This window comes from Salvelinus fontinalis, chromosome 30 (assembly GCF_029448725.1).
Source record: "Salvelinus fontinalis isolate EN_2023a chromosome 30, ASM2944872v1, whole genome shotgun sequence".
In the NCBI taxonomy this organism is placed as follows: domain Eukaryota; kingdom Metazoa; phylum Chordata; class Actinopteri; order Salmoniformes; family Salmonidae; genus Salvelinus; species Salvelinus fontinalis.
In genome coordinates, this window is record NC_074694.1 from 21,535,776 (window position 1) to 21,551,296 (window position 15,521).

The 15,521-nt window shown below is 39.8% G+C and overlaps 1 protein-coding gene and 1 long non-coding RNA gene across 4 annotated transcripts in view; one reads left to right on the top strand and one right to left on the bottom strand.

The window, feature by feature from the left end:
* Positions 1–4,495: 4,495 nt before the first annotated feature.
* six3a (SIX homeobox 3a) lies at positions 4,496–8,009 on the bottom strand. The gene is made up of 2 exons (XM_055890005.1): positions 7,111–8,009; positions 4,496–5,587 (listed from the first exon to the last, which is right to left on the bottom strand). Exons 1-2 carry the CDS (start codon positions 7,800–7,802, stop codon positions 5,395–5,397), a joined length of 885 nt encoding a protein of 294 aa, XP_055745980.1. The 5' UTR covers positions 7,803–8,009; the 3' UTR covers positions 4,496–5,394.
* Positions 8,010–9,552: 1,543 nt separating this feature from the next.
* LOC129828797 (uncharacterized) overlaps positions 9,553–15,521 on the top strand; it is a 36,071-nt gene continuing 30,102 nt past the window's right edge. For 2 of the 3 annotated variants that reach the window (XR_008755296.1, XR_008755297.1), the window contains exons 1-2: positions 10,302–10,437; positions 10,789–10,903. This is a non-coding gene — a long non-coding RNA (uncharacterized LOC129828797). The other variant, XR_008755298.1, reaches the window with a different exon arrangement.

Below are 15,521 nucleotides of genomic sequence, written 5' to 3' on the forward strand. Positions count from 1 at the left end.
CTTTCTCTCTACGTGCTTGTTTGGGAAACGCTCTTAAAAGTGTGGCTCGTAAATAACGATGCATCTGGTACGATCGTGCTAATGCTTAATTTTCATCGCAACTTATTTTACAGGACTACGCCACTATGTCAAAATATTTGGAAATATGGAGTAGTTTTGGGTAGCATTATATCCTTAATATCACAATTGAATGCGGTTATTTCGTTTCAAATAAAAAATGTCTTAAACGTGGGCCAGATTATCTAAGACTGAATCTGAGGGACATTATGCAAACTGCTATGAAATAATAATTTGTCTATTTTAAAAATGGTACTATCAAGAGGCTAAGAAGCAAATCGATAGCAAATGCGGATGTGTAAATGTGTTTAAGATATTTTATATTTTGGTAAAGGTTTATTCATATGTTTAGTCATCTTTAAAAAAAATTGAAATTCTTTAAAGATCAAATAATGAATCATACTAAACTATGAAAATCGTATTGTACACAGGTTTTCACAAACTAATGTTATAGTCCTATTTCTCTCCATGTGTTCGTGTTTTCTATTTTCAGTGCATACAGCAATGCCCTTAGAAAAAGAACCATATAAATAGATTGAACTATTTCATTTCTAATCCCATCTACCATGGCATGAGAATAGCTGTTGAAAACACAGGTGCTAGCGGTATTTAAGCTACTCATGGGTCTGTCTGCCCAGTGTGCAGAAGGCGCGAGATCAGAGCCATGCCCAGCACCCCACACCCTCCATTGAGTAGTAGAGAGGTGTGTTTCGGATGAACAAGCTAAAGTTGGGTTGCTTTCATGTTGTGCTTGTTTAAAATGGGTTATGGAATGGTACTAATCGGCATTAAACCATTTTCCCCTGTGCTGACCAGTTTTTAAACGGTAAGCATCAGAGGAGCTATGATCCCATCTGCCTATGGTTCCAAATTAAAGTTCAAACGGTTGGCTTATACACCACTGATCCTGTATCATAGCTTCTCGTGACCCTTCAATTACTATTTAATAGAATTACAGTTTTAAATCCCAGTAGTTTTAGAGAGGGAAGAATGTTTATCACGGGCCCTGCATGCCATGGAGACTACATCAGACAGGTGCTTTGTGGCATTCTGAGAACAAGTCATAGACTGCTCCCTTTTTAGTTTTGAACTGCATGGAAATCCCCTTCTCTCTCTCTCTCTCTCTCTCTCTCCCTCTCTCTCTCTCTTTCTCTCTCCTTTACTAAACACAAACACACATACACGCACACACACATTTTTGTGCAAACCTATAGTCCGCCTTCCTACCTTTTCTCATATGATCCTTTGAAATCCAACATATGCCTCGAAATCCTCGAATAAAAAATGCGTCAAAATACATGCTTTGAGCAACCAATGCAAATTCTTGGAATTGTAAGTAATGATATCTCCACCTGTAGTTTCCAAATTGCAATTGAATAGACCTACACCCTAAATTGTAAAAAATAAAATCATGTCAATTAGTTACCTCTCTAAAATGCTGTTAGTATGGTGCAGTAGGCCGGTAGCTTTCTCCAAAAATAAGAATATAGTATACTAACTGTTTGTCCGACGTCTTACCTTTTTCAAGGCCTGCTTTTTTTAAACCAAAAGACCCGGTCCTGACAAGAACGCCTGCACTGTGCACTGTGAGGCTGCGCCACTGCTGCACGCGCTGAATCCGGGTCAGAGGGAACTGCCGCTCTTTGAGAGCTGCATGAATACACACGAATAGAAAAGTTGTGTTCAGTTAACGGATGAAATCAGAGAAAAAACGGGGCAGTGCAAGCCTTTCTCACTGCGGACCATGGCCAAATAGTTTTGGGCTGCCTCGCTCGCAAGGTTATGGGAATAGGACAAATAATCCATTATTCTGTTTGTTTGACGCACGCACTATAGACCAGACACAGATATGGAGTGAAGAAAAAACACATGCCCGTCCATTGTTGCTGCGCTCGTCTCACATTCTCGTTTACTTTCTGTACGTATTTAGATGTGAGGATCAGAGACGGCGACTACTCCTGGCAAAGTTATTTTGTCTCATGATATATATTCGACTTGACAGATCACGAACAAAACGCTGCACCAGTAATGATCCCTGATGAAACAAAAGACCTCATCTACTTAATAGTTAGAGGTAATATATGTCCAATGTTATATATAGGCCTATAATGCCATCTGCAAAATGTCAACCACCTGCAAAATGTACATTTAATTTTTTTTTTATACATAAACTATTTGTTTAAAGTTATTCTTAGTTAAGCTACTACTATAACGTTTTATTTGCTGATTAAATTTAGAAAGAATACATACAGTTTATTTAACTTCCGTTTAAATTATCTTTACAAATCGTATGGTCCGGCTCCGGCTTTAAGTATCGGAAAATATGCAAATCACTTTCATTGAGGCTCTATCCTAGGCCTACTATGATTGTTATAGCGGACATCTACGTTATAGTTAATCCCCCATATCCTTTTTATTGATAAAAATGTTCTTCAGTTTCCGATTAATGTAATCTTAATCATGGCTGGGACTTGTCGTCGCCAATAAACTAATGTGGTCTGAGAGGGTCTGCTGCGGTGATACAGATCAGCTATGGTTTCCACTGCCCGGTGCGGGTGATAGGCCCTATCTTTCTCCTGCAGATGGATTTACCAGTTAAAACGGGCTTAAATGCAGATTTACCACAACCACAAGTCCCAATGAGTGCACTCTAATCAGTTCATATTTGTTTTTCTGCACCTAGTTTGCATTAGGGCCTAGTAAAAAAATTATGTATCGATATTGCACTAGGCTATGTTTAGTGTTTGTTTAGTGGTTGTTTAGTGGTTGTTTTTGCTATTTATCTCACGACGAGAAAAAACGATATGAGTAGCCTAGGTAGCCTATGCTCAGTGAAAACTGATGTAGCGACACATGAATAAGACCGAATAAGACCTTGAGAACTTTACATTAAAGGGTTTAAGCCTATATAGTAAAATTCGAAATATGCTCGTTTCTCAATTTTAGGAGACCTTGCATTCGTGCCCATCAAATGGAGACAGCTTCTCAGTAACACACACACACACACATTTGCACACACTGTACATAGATTTTTATATTGTTTTCTATTGTGTTATTGACTGTACGTTTGTTAATGTGTAACTCTGTGTTGTAGTTTTTGTCGCACTGCTTTGCTTTATCTTGGCCAGGTCGCAGTTGTAAATGAGAACTTGTTCTCAACTGGCCTACCTGGTTAAATTAAGGTGAGAAGAAAATAAACACACACACACAGTTGCCGAGTTAAGTAAGTGAGTAACATTGTTTTACAAGTGGGTTATTGGTGAACTTTGCAGTTAGTTTAAGTTGTTGCCATGTGAAAATTCTGGGTTGGGAATATTGTCGAAAAAAATACCCATATTTTTGTCTACGGACATTCCGATGTCAAAGCAATGAGGATCTTGGCCGCGGAATGTATTCCTTTATCAGCATTTTCGTTTATGCGTTTCACTTTAGGTCAATGTCCGTTAGCTCCTTTGGTTGGACTAAGGGTAATGATCAACATGTTCAAGATATGTTCAATAGATGTTTCATAGACTTTTTTGGGGGATTGCAGCTCATTAAGATATCCCGAGTGTCAACGACATATGTCAATTCCAATGCCAATAGAATTGATACACTGCATGCATGTACACGCATTCTGTTGTGTGTCTTCAAAGTTAATGATGTTAAACTGTTGAATTGAGAAGTTAGTTATTATTCCACCAACATAAAGTAAAACAGTTGTAGCCTCCCTGAGCCCAGAGTAAAACAGTTGTAGCCTCCCTGAGCCCAGAGTAAAACAGTTGTAGCCTCCCTGAGCCCAGAGGTATGCTCTGGCCTACTTTTTTCTCCTTTCAAATGAGACGTCCTGTCCTCACAGTTACATTGAAACTATACCGATCATTTTTCACAGCTACAAAACATGTTGGTAGGGTTTTAGAGAACGGGAACTCTGTCGAGGAACAATAGTAATCTACCATAATGATTATTTTCAGTTCCCTTGTAAGTATAAGGGTTATTACGATTGGTTTTGATTTTAGGATAAAACGCCCGGGGAAAGCTTTTCTGTAGGGAATGCTCATCCCTGGGTGAAGAAAGGCTCTTTCACCGACCCACAATGAGAGATTGAGGCAGGGGAGGAGTCCACCATGATTAGTCCATTTAATGGCGCGTTTACTTAATTTCTGTATTCACTAGCAACCATAAACAAAAGGGGAAACTGGACTCTCGTTTAAGAGACTATGACGTTGACATTTACCATAACACATGCATATATATTTAGGGGCAAAATACTTTTTTTAACATCGTAGGCTACAACCTATGTGTAGTTTCTTAAAAAGGACCACAGCATGTGTTTCAGAATCATTATGCTCGCATGAGCATAACATAACCACTTCTCCTCAACATAGGCCTAGATGCTCATAAACGCTTGATGGTGGATAATGAACACTCACTTAAAAGAGAGACTTAATGCAGAATATATAAGAAAATGGAATACTGTATTTGATTTAGAAATGTACATTAACATAAACACGCAAGAAATTAACATTGAATAATAAGCGCTTTAGGTGATGCACGGGGAAGTATAGGACTTGAATTGTTGAAGAATATTCCAATGTTTATATTATATACCTTTTGCATAAATGTGACCGATAACACGTTTATATGCGTCATTATCCCATGTTAGGTAGTCTATCAAAACAAACAAAAGAAAGAAACGCCTAGAGCACTTTTTTTTACGTTTTGACAAATATTTTATGTATAGGAACACCAAGTCAAGAACAGGGATAGAAAAGAGGATGGAGATGGGAGAGCAATATTATGTACAAGCATATCTACACATATAGGATATTACAGACCGCGGGAGAATGATGGCATTATTTGAGATATACATAATTCAATATAAAATCTTAAAATAAAAATAAAAATCTGATACAGTCATAACGATTGGGTTCCACATTTGACCATGTAGGCCTACCCCACACAGGCAGTGACAGAAGTGTATAGTAAAAAGGTGCTTACGACGTAAATGATTGTCTGATGAACATAAAGTAAAACAGGATTGCATCTTGGCTGAGCGGCATCATCACTTGGACTAAAACAGAGATGAAAAGGCGATAAACACCCTCTGGTAATTCCCTCTTCTCGATTATCCTTGTAGAAATATTGAACAGGGTATGTTCCCCAGATACCAAAAACATCATGCAGGTAGTGGTGGGGGGTAGGGGAAGGCTTGGTGGGTCCATTGAAAGCGCTTAAAAAAGACGTGCTTTTATATTTTTTTAAATATTTAAATCAATTGGTCCTTTTTTCATCCCGATATTTCATAGTTTTTTTTTTCAGGTCCATATTTCCTGTAAATATTTCTCTTTTTTTATATCATACGTCGCACTCGGAGTCACTGGAGGTTACTGAAAGAATGGACGTTCCAGTATCAACTCGCTCTGTCATACTGGAGATGCTGGTAGTAGGACTGGCCGCGGTCGACGGCGATTCCGCCGAGCTGCGTGGAGTGCACCCGGATTCTGAAAGGGACCGCATACCGTTCTGTCCTATTCCCTGGTGCTGAAGCCTGGAGAATATAAAGAAAGGGAAAATAACATAGCAATTAAATACAGTGTTGCTCCGCAAAATAGCGTTCAGCCTGCTTGTCATTCATTCGCTGACAAGCCTTTAACAAATGCAGCTCTGTAGCCTACACATAATGGGGTAAGAATTGGCTAAAGCAAAGCAGATACAAATACTAAATGTGGGAGAAATATAACAGTCTATGTTAAAGTAACAGGCGTGTTGTTAGCTACTTAAATCATGGCCAATGGAGTTTGAGAACTGTCTTTTATAGTAGATTTTGTCATACCCAGGCCTATCCAAATTAATGAAAGATAACATTTTTCTGATTTGTTTTGATTTACTAAATTAATTAATCGATGATGTACTATTTTATCACTGAGAAAATGCAGATGAAGAAATATAGCTGTTTTCACCAACTTGTCTGTTTTTATTCAGTTGGCTTGTTCAGTTCACCAATTTGTAATAAATTATTGCATTGCAAATAAATAATAGGCTACACACTGTGAAACGAAAACATGGCTGCAAAACAGGCCATCATTTTAGAATAATTATTTTGTATTTATGTTTATGTTGATTTATATCAAGAGTGTTATGTATCAATCATTTCCAAACGTCTATAGCCCAATGTATGCGTTTCTTATGTGTAAAAAGCACCACGAATAAAAATGTAAAATTGGTAACTGAACTCATATTAATATAGCAAAACTACCCCATCCTTTTGTGTGTTTTAACATTATTATTTGGTTGTAGGCCTATCTTAGTCTACACTGTCTTTTTACAGGTGCAACCTTTGAATATATAGGCATATAACATTATTTTGATTAAACAAGTAACCAATAACCTACAGTATTTGATCGTGGGTGTTTTGGTTCCTGTTTGGGATCCATATCTATACCACCCCTGCAGTGTATGTGATGTTTCCAGACAAAAACGTTCACTTGTTGAAGTTAACAACACTATCTTTGGGATTCAAGATGATAATCGAAAACGTGCACTGTTGTAGTATCATCATAATATGCTGTATTCAAAGTTTAACAGACTTATTAATAATTATTTGCGTTATTGTCTGGAATATAGGACAAATTCAAATGTACATGGTTGAGGATTTTCTTTGTGTGTATTTCCTGTTTTGTTATCTAACGCTTACCTTGATGTTTTCATTTTGCTTATCAGGGATACTAGCATACCAGCGTAGCCTGAAGCCTACAAGCTTTGCTTTACGCACGAAAATGTTTTACGCATTATACTATTTTGGGGATTATTTTGGAAAACAATAATAGTTATATTTTTCGGTAGGCAATGATTGCATAGGCCTGTGAGATCAAAGAGTAAAATGTCGCCGTGCTCCCTCCCCACCCCTAACTATACACCCAACTTGCTCATTTGTAACCCCTCTATAACCTTGTGTATTACTACGATGAAGTTGAACATTTACATGGTATATTTGCATTTCGATTATAGGAATTATTGTAGCCTATTTGGTGCTATGTAGCATATGCTATGACAAATGAACAGCGTACTGACCTGTTTTTTGCTGCGGCGGCTCTGTCTCGTTGCCTCCGGTTTTTAAACCAATTTCCGACCTGTGTAGGAGTGAGTCCAGTGGCTTGAGCCAGTTCCCTTTTCTTGCTGGGATTTGGATATGGGTCCTGAAGATACCACTCCCTTAACAGACCGCGCGTCCTCTCTTTGAAACAGTGCGTCTTCTGCTCGCCATCCCAGATGGTCCTGGGCAGGGGGAACTTCTTCCGTACCCTGTACTTGTCAACCGGTCCTAAGGGGCGACCGCGCAGCTTCTCGGCCTCCTGGTAGTGTGCCTCCAGCCACATGGCCTGCAGTTTGCCGTGGGAGTCCTTGGTAAACTTGTGGTTCTCCAAGATGTGGTACAGGTCTCGGAAATTCCCGGTGTGGAAAGCAACCACTGCGCGAGCTCGCAGGATCGACTCATGCTTGTTGATCTGCTCGCATGCTCCGGGTGCCACCGGCAGGGACCACAGGAATCGTCCCAGCCGTTCAATGTCTCCGGTTTCCTCCAGCGTCTCGCAGACGCTCGCCACTTGCTCCGGAGAGAAGTTGAGGGTCGGTAGCGCAAACATTGACAAGTCTTCTGGAGACCTGGTGCTGGGAGTGCTGCTCGCCAAGAGCACAGGGCGCTCAGCGAAGTTTGGCAGGAAGAAATGGGAGGGATAAAGCTCTAAAGGGGATCTGAAAACCATGGAATGACCTGAGAGAGAAAGAAAATTATCAAGAAAAAGAACGACGAGTAAAGATTGTATGATTCAATAGCTATCGCCTATAATGACACCAGCCTCATAATATCTCCCCCTAAATCCACCGTGAGTGTAGCATTGAAACATTTTGTTTCGCTTTTCTATTGGTCTTCTTGGTGTCGTTGTGAGGTTGTCATGGCAGCCCTGCCAATCACTGTCAAGCGTGCCAATCATTAGCCACTACGTAGACTAGGGCTTTCACCACTTCTGTTGCAAGCACGGGGGGTTATCACAAACTCCAATCTCAACACCACCCTCCCACTGCACGGCTCTCGTGAAGTAGAAGCCAACGCTCGCCTATTTGTTGAATGGAATGAGCAATTAGTGGGTGGAATATTATTGCGATCTTAACGAGGCTCGTTAAAGCTAAAGAAGATATGTAGGGTAGGGATGCTTGGGGGGGGGGGGGGGGGGGGCAGGAACACCGGAATACACCTTTGAAAAAAATTGCTTATAACAGAGTCAATTATTTTCGGGTAGGGTTTTCGCACAATAGGCTAGGCTATATTGCGCAACATATGTAAAAATAAAAAAAACGTATCTTAAACCAATGAAACATAGTATTGGCAATTTGTTACCGTTTGATATGTCTGTCTGACTTTTACTTCCGGAGATGAATCGGGAAATGCTATATGTCAATATTTTCGTGACAGGGTCTGGGCACTAGCTTTGCTCAGAGACCAGCAGACCCGGGCTGGTGTGGGTGTAATGAGCAGTGGCTCACCCTCTAGTCGAGTTTGGCCTCGGCTGGTATTACGCAGCGGTGCAACCCTGGCCCACTGCCCAGCGCGGGTGTTTCCAAACATTGTTTTCATGTCAAATGAATATCGATGTGGTGCATTGTAGTAATTAAATGCTGATCAATTGGACCATTTCAATTAAGAACATTTTTTCAATGTTATTTTCTTTGTTGCAGCTCTTTCGCTATAGGCCTAGTAGTTTTGACGACCATGTATCAGTTGATAGCATTATGGTGAGAATGATTAGTCTGCCACAATATAGCCTACAGAAAAATAGGCCTATAACCTGTTTTCATTTTCACAAACGATAGGCATGATCAATATCCACATTTGTCTCGGGATTCGGCTTAGAGCCCACATCAGCAGCCGTAGCGGTGTGGTTTTCATGTTTATTACAAAAAACGACTGTACTGCCTCATATTTAGAAAGGGCTTAGTTGGTGTTAAAACTGTTTTGAGTTCACAGTCGCGAACAGTGCTCACATTGTATAAGCGCATGTATAAAACGTAGTGAAACACAGCATATATACTTCGGCTAATCCACCCTCAATAAAGCTGACATAATTATCCTAAGCCGCCTTTCTAAATCGTTAAGAAATTCAAAACTTTTCCTTCTCTTTCTCAGATTTTTGCATTTCCCCGCATCTTCCTACACGACTGGTTCCAGAATAACGCTAAGTAGCATGTACATTTGCTTATTCATTTTCATCTTATCACATTGACTTCTTTTTACAATTAGGGTGAGTTTTGTTCCAGTGGCTGTAGATGCAGATTTAGACATATGTGTAGCTTTGCTTTGTTTTCGCGTGTGTGCGTGTGTGTGTGGTGTGTGTGCACTATAGGGGTGGGGTGATGATCTTGTTGGAAGCGTTTGGGCAGGTTGTGTCTTAGGGATCAAACCTGTTTGCTCCCTTGTCATACGAAACTCAGGAGAAGTAATTCCAAGTGGCACTTGAATTGGTCCGGTTGGAAAGCTTCTTGGACTGGAAGTAACCTGCGTTATTTCCATGCTGGCTATAGTCATGTTAAAACTAACCTCCCCCTTCTCGCTCGGCCAATATTAAGAGGGGGCTTAACTGGAAGTACTCGGAATATTCAAAGCTGCTTGTGGATCCAGGTATATGCATGGGTTCCAGGTATTACGTGGAACTATGTTTTTAAGGAGATGGAGCCTAGTTGTAAGCAGCCCTCGCAGGCAATTCGGAAATCACTTAGGTGAAATGTAAGACCTGAATGGTTTGCAAAGCCAGTGGTAAATCAATTTTTTTACATAGCTTTTGTCTACGTTAAGCACGTAATTAACACCCCCAAACAAGTTTATTCACCTGGCCTAATTGTCTGTTTATCCTCCAGCTTCTAATGCTCCTCTCTTAACGATAACCAGCGGGAGGCAAGTTACTCAATGCCGACTAAACATTAGCTCGATCTTTGTTTATTTGCCGCACAACCCCGACTTGACAATGCAAGCAGGAGTTAGAAATAACACTAAACTGACAGCAACAAATATTAATTAACCTTGACTCGGCGTGTTAGGTTAGCAGGGATTTATTTATTTGCGCCCATTGACTCTGAACTCAAAATGTCGAAGTTGGGCTACATATTTTTTTCAATGTTCCAAGGGGGGAAATAAACAAAGGTCTTACGTCATATTGTGAGAGGGGAACCGAGGAAAGACAGAGGCACTCTTTGAAAAGGTAAGAAAGCATTCGTTTTTATTTTCTTCCCTAGCCTCGGCTCCTCAAATGATGAACAGAAAAAGCCTGCTACACCCACCCTCGATCAACATGCGTGCGTAATATTGGGGGTATTTTCAGGATAATGACTGAAAATAATGCAGCGAGGGTGCGTTGACTTTCATATTTTTATTTATTTAACTTCTGATGCATATAGACTATACATACTTCAATAGACGATTTTGACACTGCATGGTCGAAATATGGATATATTTTTTATGACGGGTCTTGCTGATGTGGACAGCGACAAAGTTTCTTAAAATGTTATTGACTGAACTCGCAATAGAACGGATTAGAACTTTTAGGGTGACATTTTGCCATATTTACCACAGAACTACGTTATCCATCAGTCAGCCTAGATGTTATTTTTTCCTCATCTGCTCCTTTTTAAAATTCTTTCACCTGCTATTCTTCTTTTCGTCCTCCTTTCCCCTTCTTCATTCTCTCCTGTTTTAATCAGGTTTTAAACGGGGGGTTGTCAACGATGAACTAAAGGGACGGGACTATCGTGTGTGCATTATTTCTTGAAGGAATCCATTTGTCCAAGTGCAGAGGGGAAATCCTTTCCGGATCCTGTAAGTTCGTTAGACACACACTGAGCTCTGCCTTTAAAGTTGACTATTAGAATAGCCCAGGATTTGCTTCAGACGCACGCTTTGGATAATAGTGACGAGCTCACCCAAATGTCTTAAGCTATAAAATGTCGATAAATGCATGAAAAACATTAGCATTTAAATGACAATGATTGACTAGGTATATTGCCATGTCATTTTAGTGTCAAATTATATTAAAAAATCTGATAAAATTTGGTCTGCTGCTTTTGCATCTGTCTTCATGGAGCAGCTACGAGCACCAGCCAGTTCTTCAAGCCCTGCACAGCAAGAGCTGCTGCAGCTGTGTGATGCTGTCGGGACGGGGCGCAAATACCCCTTTCTCTGTGTTTGCTTAGCACCGGCTTTCAGCCCTCTTTGCTTTGCTGGGAGTCCAAACGTGGCTTATAGCGCTGGACTGGAGCATTTCTTCTTATTGATGATTCTTATGATGATTATGAAATACACAACGTTAATCAGACGTAGCCTACCTTTATAGACTGAAAATATTAATTGGCTATTGTCAATACTACATTCTTTATTGGCTATTGATACAGCCTGGGTAGTATTGACTTGGCACATGGTCTTGGGAGGAATTAAGTGTTTGTCAAGATAGCAAGAATGAGATCCAGAGGGGCAGAATAGAAAATGGGGATGAAGATTATACGAGATGATTAGGCCTACGCATGCAGGACGGGCGACTGGGTTTTTTGGACAACAGTTTTCTGATTATTTGTTTTTGGGAAAAGTCTAGAAATCTGTTTATTTTCTAAAAAAAAAAAAAGTTCCTGAATTTAAACCCAGTGCAGACACATTTTTGTTTAGAACCATCCGAACAATCCAGTCCTATCGACCTACTACACTAACTCTTTCACAAAACCCTACATTATTCGACTGTAAAGAGTTTTTCCCAACTTCTCCTTTTATTTTTTGTGTGGTCTCATTAAGTGGGCATCCTGCTAAGTCTGCGGGGTTATACGGGAGCTGTCCAATCAGTGTATTTGCACGGCTTGTTAGCGACAGTTAATGAGGGCGCTCCGTGCACGGAGAGAATGGCGCCTCAATGTTAGATTTACCTTGTGTCAACTCGTTACTTCTAATGAAGCCATTGGAAGCTTCTCAGTGAATGGAGCCGGGTGGCTGGAACTGCAGGCCCTCTTTCTTCCGGTTCCTCTAAGGAGGGCTTTCGTTGGACTGAACTCCATGATGCATTTATCAGATGGTGGGGGTGCACTGAGTCATTTGGATTGAACAAGAGAAAAGGGAAGTGTGTGTGTGTGCCTGTGTGTGTGTCTGTGTGTGTGAAAGAAATCACCCCGTGTAATATCGCAAGCTGCTGTCGTGTAGCCTACTTGGTCAATCGGGTTTGACGTGTCAGTTTGCCTCTCCAAAAGTTCACTTAATCACCTCCACGCATGCAGGCGTTCTCTCTGCTTGCTTTTGGCCGGGCCCCAGTGTGATTTAAGTCGAATCAACAACACGTCATTGCCTCTCAATTCAGGTAAAACGGCGCAGTTTCTCAAATGCCTTTCCAAGTGTGCTTTCCCTTACTATTCCTGCTCACTGGGGCACCACTTAAAAATCAATTAGTCTTTCATTTCCTCGAGGAAATTATTCGAAACAAATGTAGGGACCCCAAGCAGGATAATAAAAAAATTCTAATTATGTATTTGTTTATTTTAACCCTTTACTTATTTAGCATAGTATGCATTTATTTATCCATATAAACCAATTGTTTTCACCTCCTTAACACCTTAATTATGTAGCCTATTGTTATACATAGGTAGGCCTACAGCGAACAATATCAGTGAAATAAATAAACAAGCCAATCTCAGATGTTCAGAGTCAAAGTTACTCGCTGGTTAGATAAATAAGAATCTGAAATGATGTAGTAATTATTACCTAATAATATTAGAGCTTTTCATTACGTTAATAATTGCAATTTTAGAGATGAATACATTAATAATGTAGCCATGTTAGTCTGAGTCACATGGGATCATATAGGCCTAATTGGCAGTAGCCTATATTGGATTTAAAAATACGCAAATTCATATGAAATAATTCATCAGTTGAGCTTCAAGCACATGGCGATATAGGGTTAGATCAAATAAACACGAGTCACTTCATTAAAAGTTTCAATGCTAGGTTTATGTGAAGGTATAGTTTTATAGAGGGGTCATGGGGAAACAAACAATACCTAATTTGGCAGGCCTACAGTTGTGACACTGCTTGCTAAAAAAAAAGTTAATTGAAAGTAGCCTATTGAATATATACAGCATAATCACATGGCATTATAGACTCACTTGCCTACTACCTACATTTCACATTTTTGTGTGTTCTATTTGATCATTTCAGGCTATAGGTCACTGGTTCATGATTTTTAATTAACACACACTGATTTTCATTTTAAATCAGTATAACACACCTACAATCTTGACAACATGCAAGGTATGAAACATATGCTGTCGCGTTGTGCCCTTGCCAAAGAGCAGCAATACGACACACCAACGCTGGAGGAGTCGATGATCACTCTTCCAGGTATTTGGTTAGAGCGCTTTAATGCAGAATTAATAGAATGGATGCATCGCTCACGCCCCTGGGTTTAACATATGATGCCCCAATAACACTCAATATTCCCTAGGCCTTGCTCTTCATGCCATTAGAAAACGGCGAAGATTATCTTTTCAAATGAAAAAACAGTTTAATGTCAAGGTTGTCACAGCAGCTGATATCTCAGAAGTACTTCTGAAAGTCATACCGTAATGACATGCAATGTTGTTCCTTGCTAGATATTGTACATCCGACCTCCTCACCATCCAGTTGATCAAGACCATTTGACCACATAATTTACCAGTAATAGCATTGTAGGCCTAGTAGTAGTAGCCTAGTAGTAGTAGACTAATGACAAATTATGCTGATAATATGGCCCATCTTGTTACTAATATCCCATGTTAATGTAATATAAGTAATATTGCCTACATTATGTGCTACTAATATGTATTTTTGTAACGGTAATATAATTTGCCATTTCACAGTTATTAAATGTATTATGTCTATGATATAGGCTACAGTATATGTTCCTGAGTCAAACTTGATCAGGGCGCTAAACCCGTGATACTGATGTGGATACTGGAATGTTTCCTATAATTACCCAAGACCGGTAGTGAGTCGACGCTGGACTATCGCAGTAAAACCCCTTAATCTGAGAACGCTATATCCGTACTATCATGTCGAAAGGCAAGTCGTGTCCAATCTTATTTCACATGGAAGCCCATGAGCAACGTCAGACTCAATAGTAAGTTAACGTTGTGTACATAATTTATGCGTATAGGCTACCCATCTTCATTCATTAATTTAATTTAATGAATTCGTGAATTCAATATGTATATATATATATTTTTATATCCCTTCGTAATTTTCTCTGCGCGCCAGATGTGGATTCATAGGCTACTTTGATAGTAGATGCTGCTCAAGAGGCCAGGGCCTATTTCATGTTATAGCTCCTTGCCACATTCACTTGACCTCTTTGAGCACTGTCTGGCCATCTCTGCGCGTCACGGGTAAATGCTTTCATTAAAGCTTTATATCGTCATCGACCGGCGTGAGCGATCTATAGGCCTACAGATCCATAACACGGCAGCATGAGTTTGAGCCCTGAAGGTTAGGCTACTGTGTGTCACCTGCGATTCTGTCACTGTCGCACACATTTGTTTGTTTCAGTGTTTGTGGCATGCAACGAGTAAAAGTCTAAATGCTGCAGCGTTTAGCCTCACTCCCTCTTGACTCCAGCTTTTGACATTACTCCACTCAATTGCCTGTTTACCCCCCAAGTCAAGCTTAAGTAACCATGAAGCGGTGAACTATATATAGTATCCAGCATGTAGTGACAGTTATCTCTAGCCACAACCGGGTCTCAGAGCATCTCGTATTATTCTGTATGTAAATCCGATACCCACATGTCTGATATGTTACGTTTCATATGATATGTATGTAGTATGTATTAATTTGTGTATGTCCATCATCCATTTCATATGATATTTTACAAATTACAATTCGTATGAAATGTAATGAATTAGCTAAATGTACAATATTCTACGAATTTGTGAAATGTACAATATGTTGCTAATTTGCAAAAATGTATGATATGTTACGAATTATAACTAGGTGGCTAACGTTAGCTAGGGTTTAGGGTTAGGGGTTTAGGGTTAGGGGTTAGGGTTTAGGGTTAGGGGTTAGGGTTAAGTTTAGGAGTTAGGTTAAAGGGTTAAGGTTAGGGTTAGGGGAAGGGTTAGCTAAAAGGGTTAAGGTTAGGGTTATGGGAAGGGTTAACATCCTAAATAGTTGCAAAGTAGCTAAAAAGTAGTAAGTAGTTGAAAAGTTGCTAATTAGCTAAAATGCTAAAGTTGTCCGTGATGAGATTCAAACTCGCAACCTTTGGGTTGCTAGACGTACATGTTATACATTTTGACCTTAAGTCACCATCTGTCTTATGTAACCATACGAAACGTAACCTATCAATCTAAATGATGTATCTCAAATTGACATACAGAATAATATGAAATGCTCTGAGACCAGGTTGGCTGCCAAGTCATTCAAGATTGAC

Bases quoted from the DNA above. Each gene is read 5' to 3' on its own strand.
- six3a (XM_055890005.1), bottom strand. From the start codon at position 7,802: ATGGTTTTCAGATCCCCTTTAGAGCTTTATCCCTCCCATTTCTTCCTG. The intron at 5,588-7,110 runs GTCAGTACGCTG...TATATTCTCCAG, and splicing joins GCCGCCGCAGCAAAAAACAG to GCTTCAGCACCAGGGAATAG.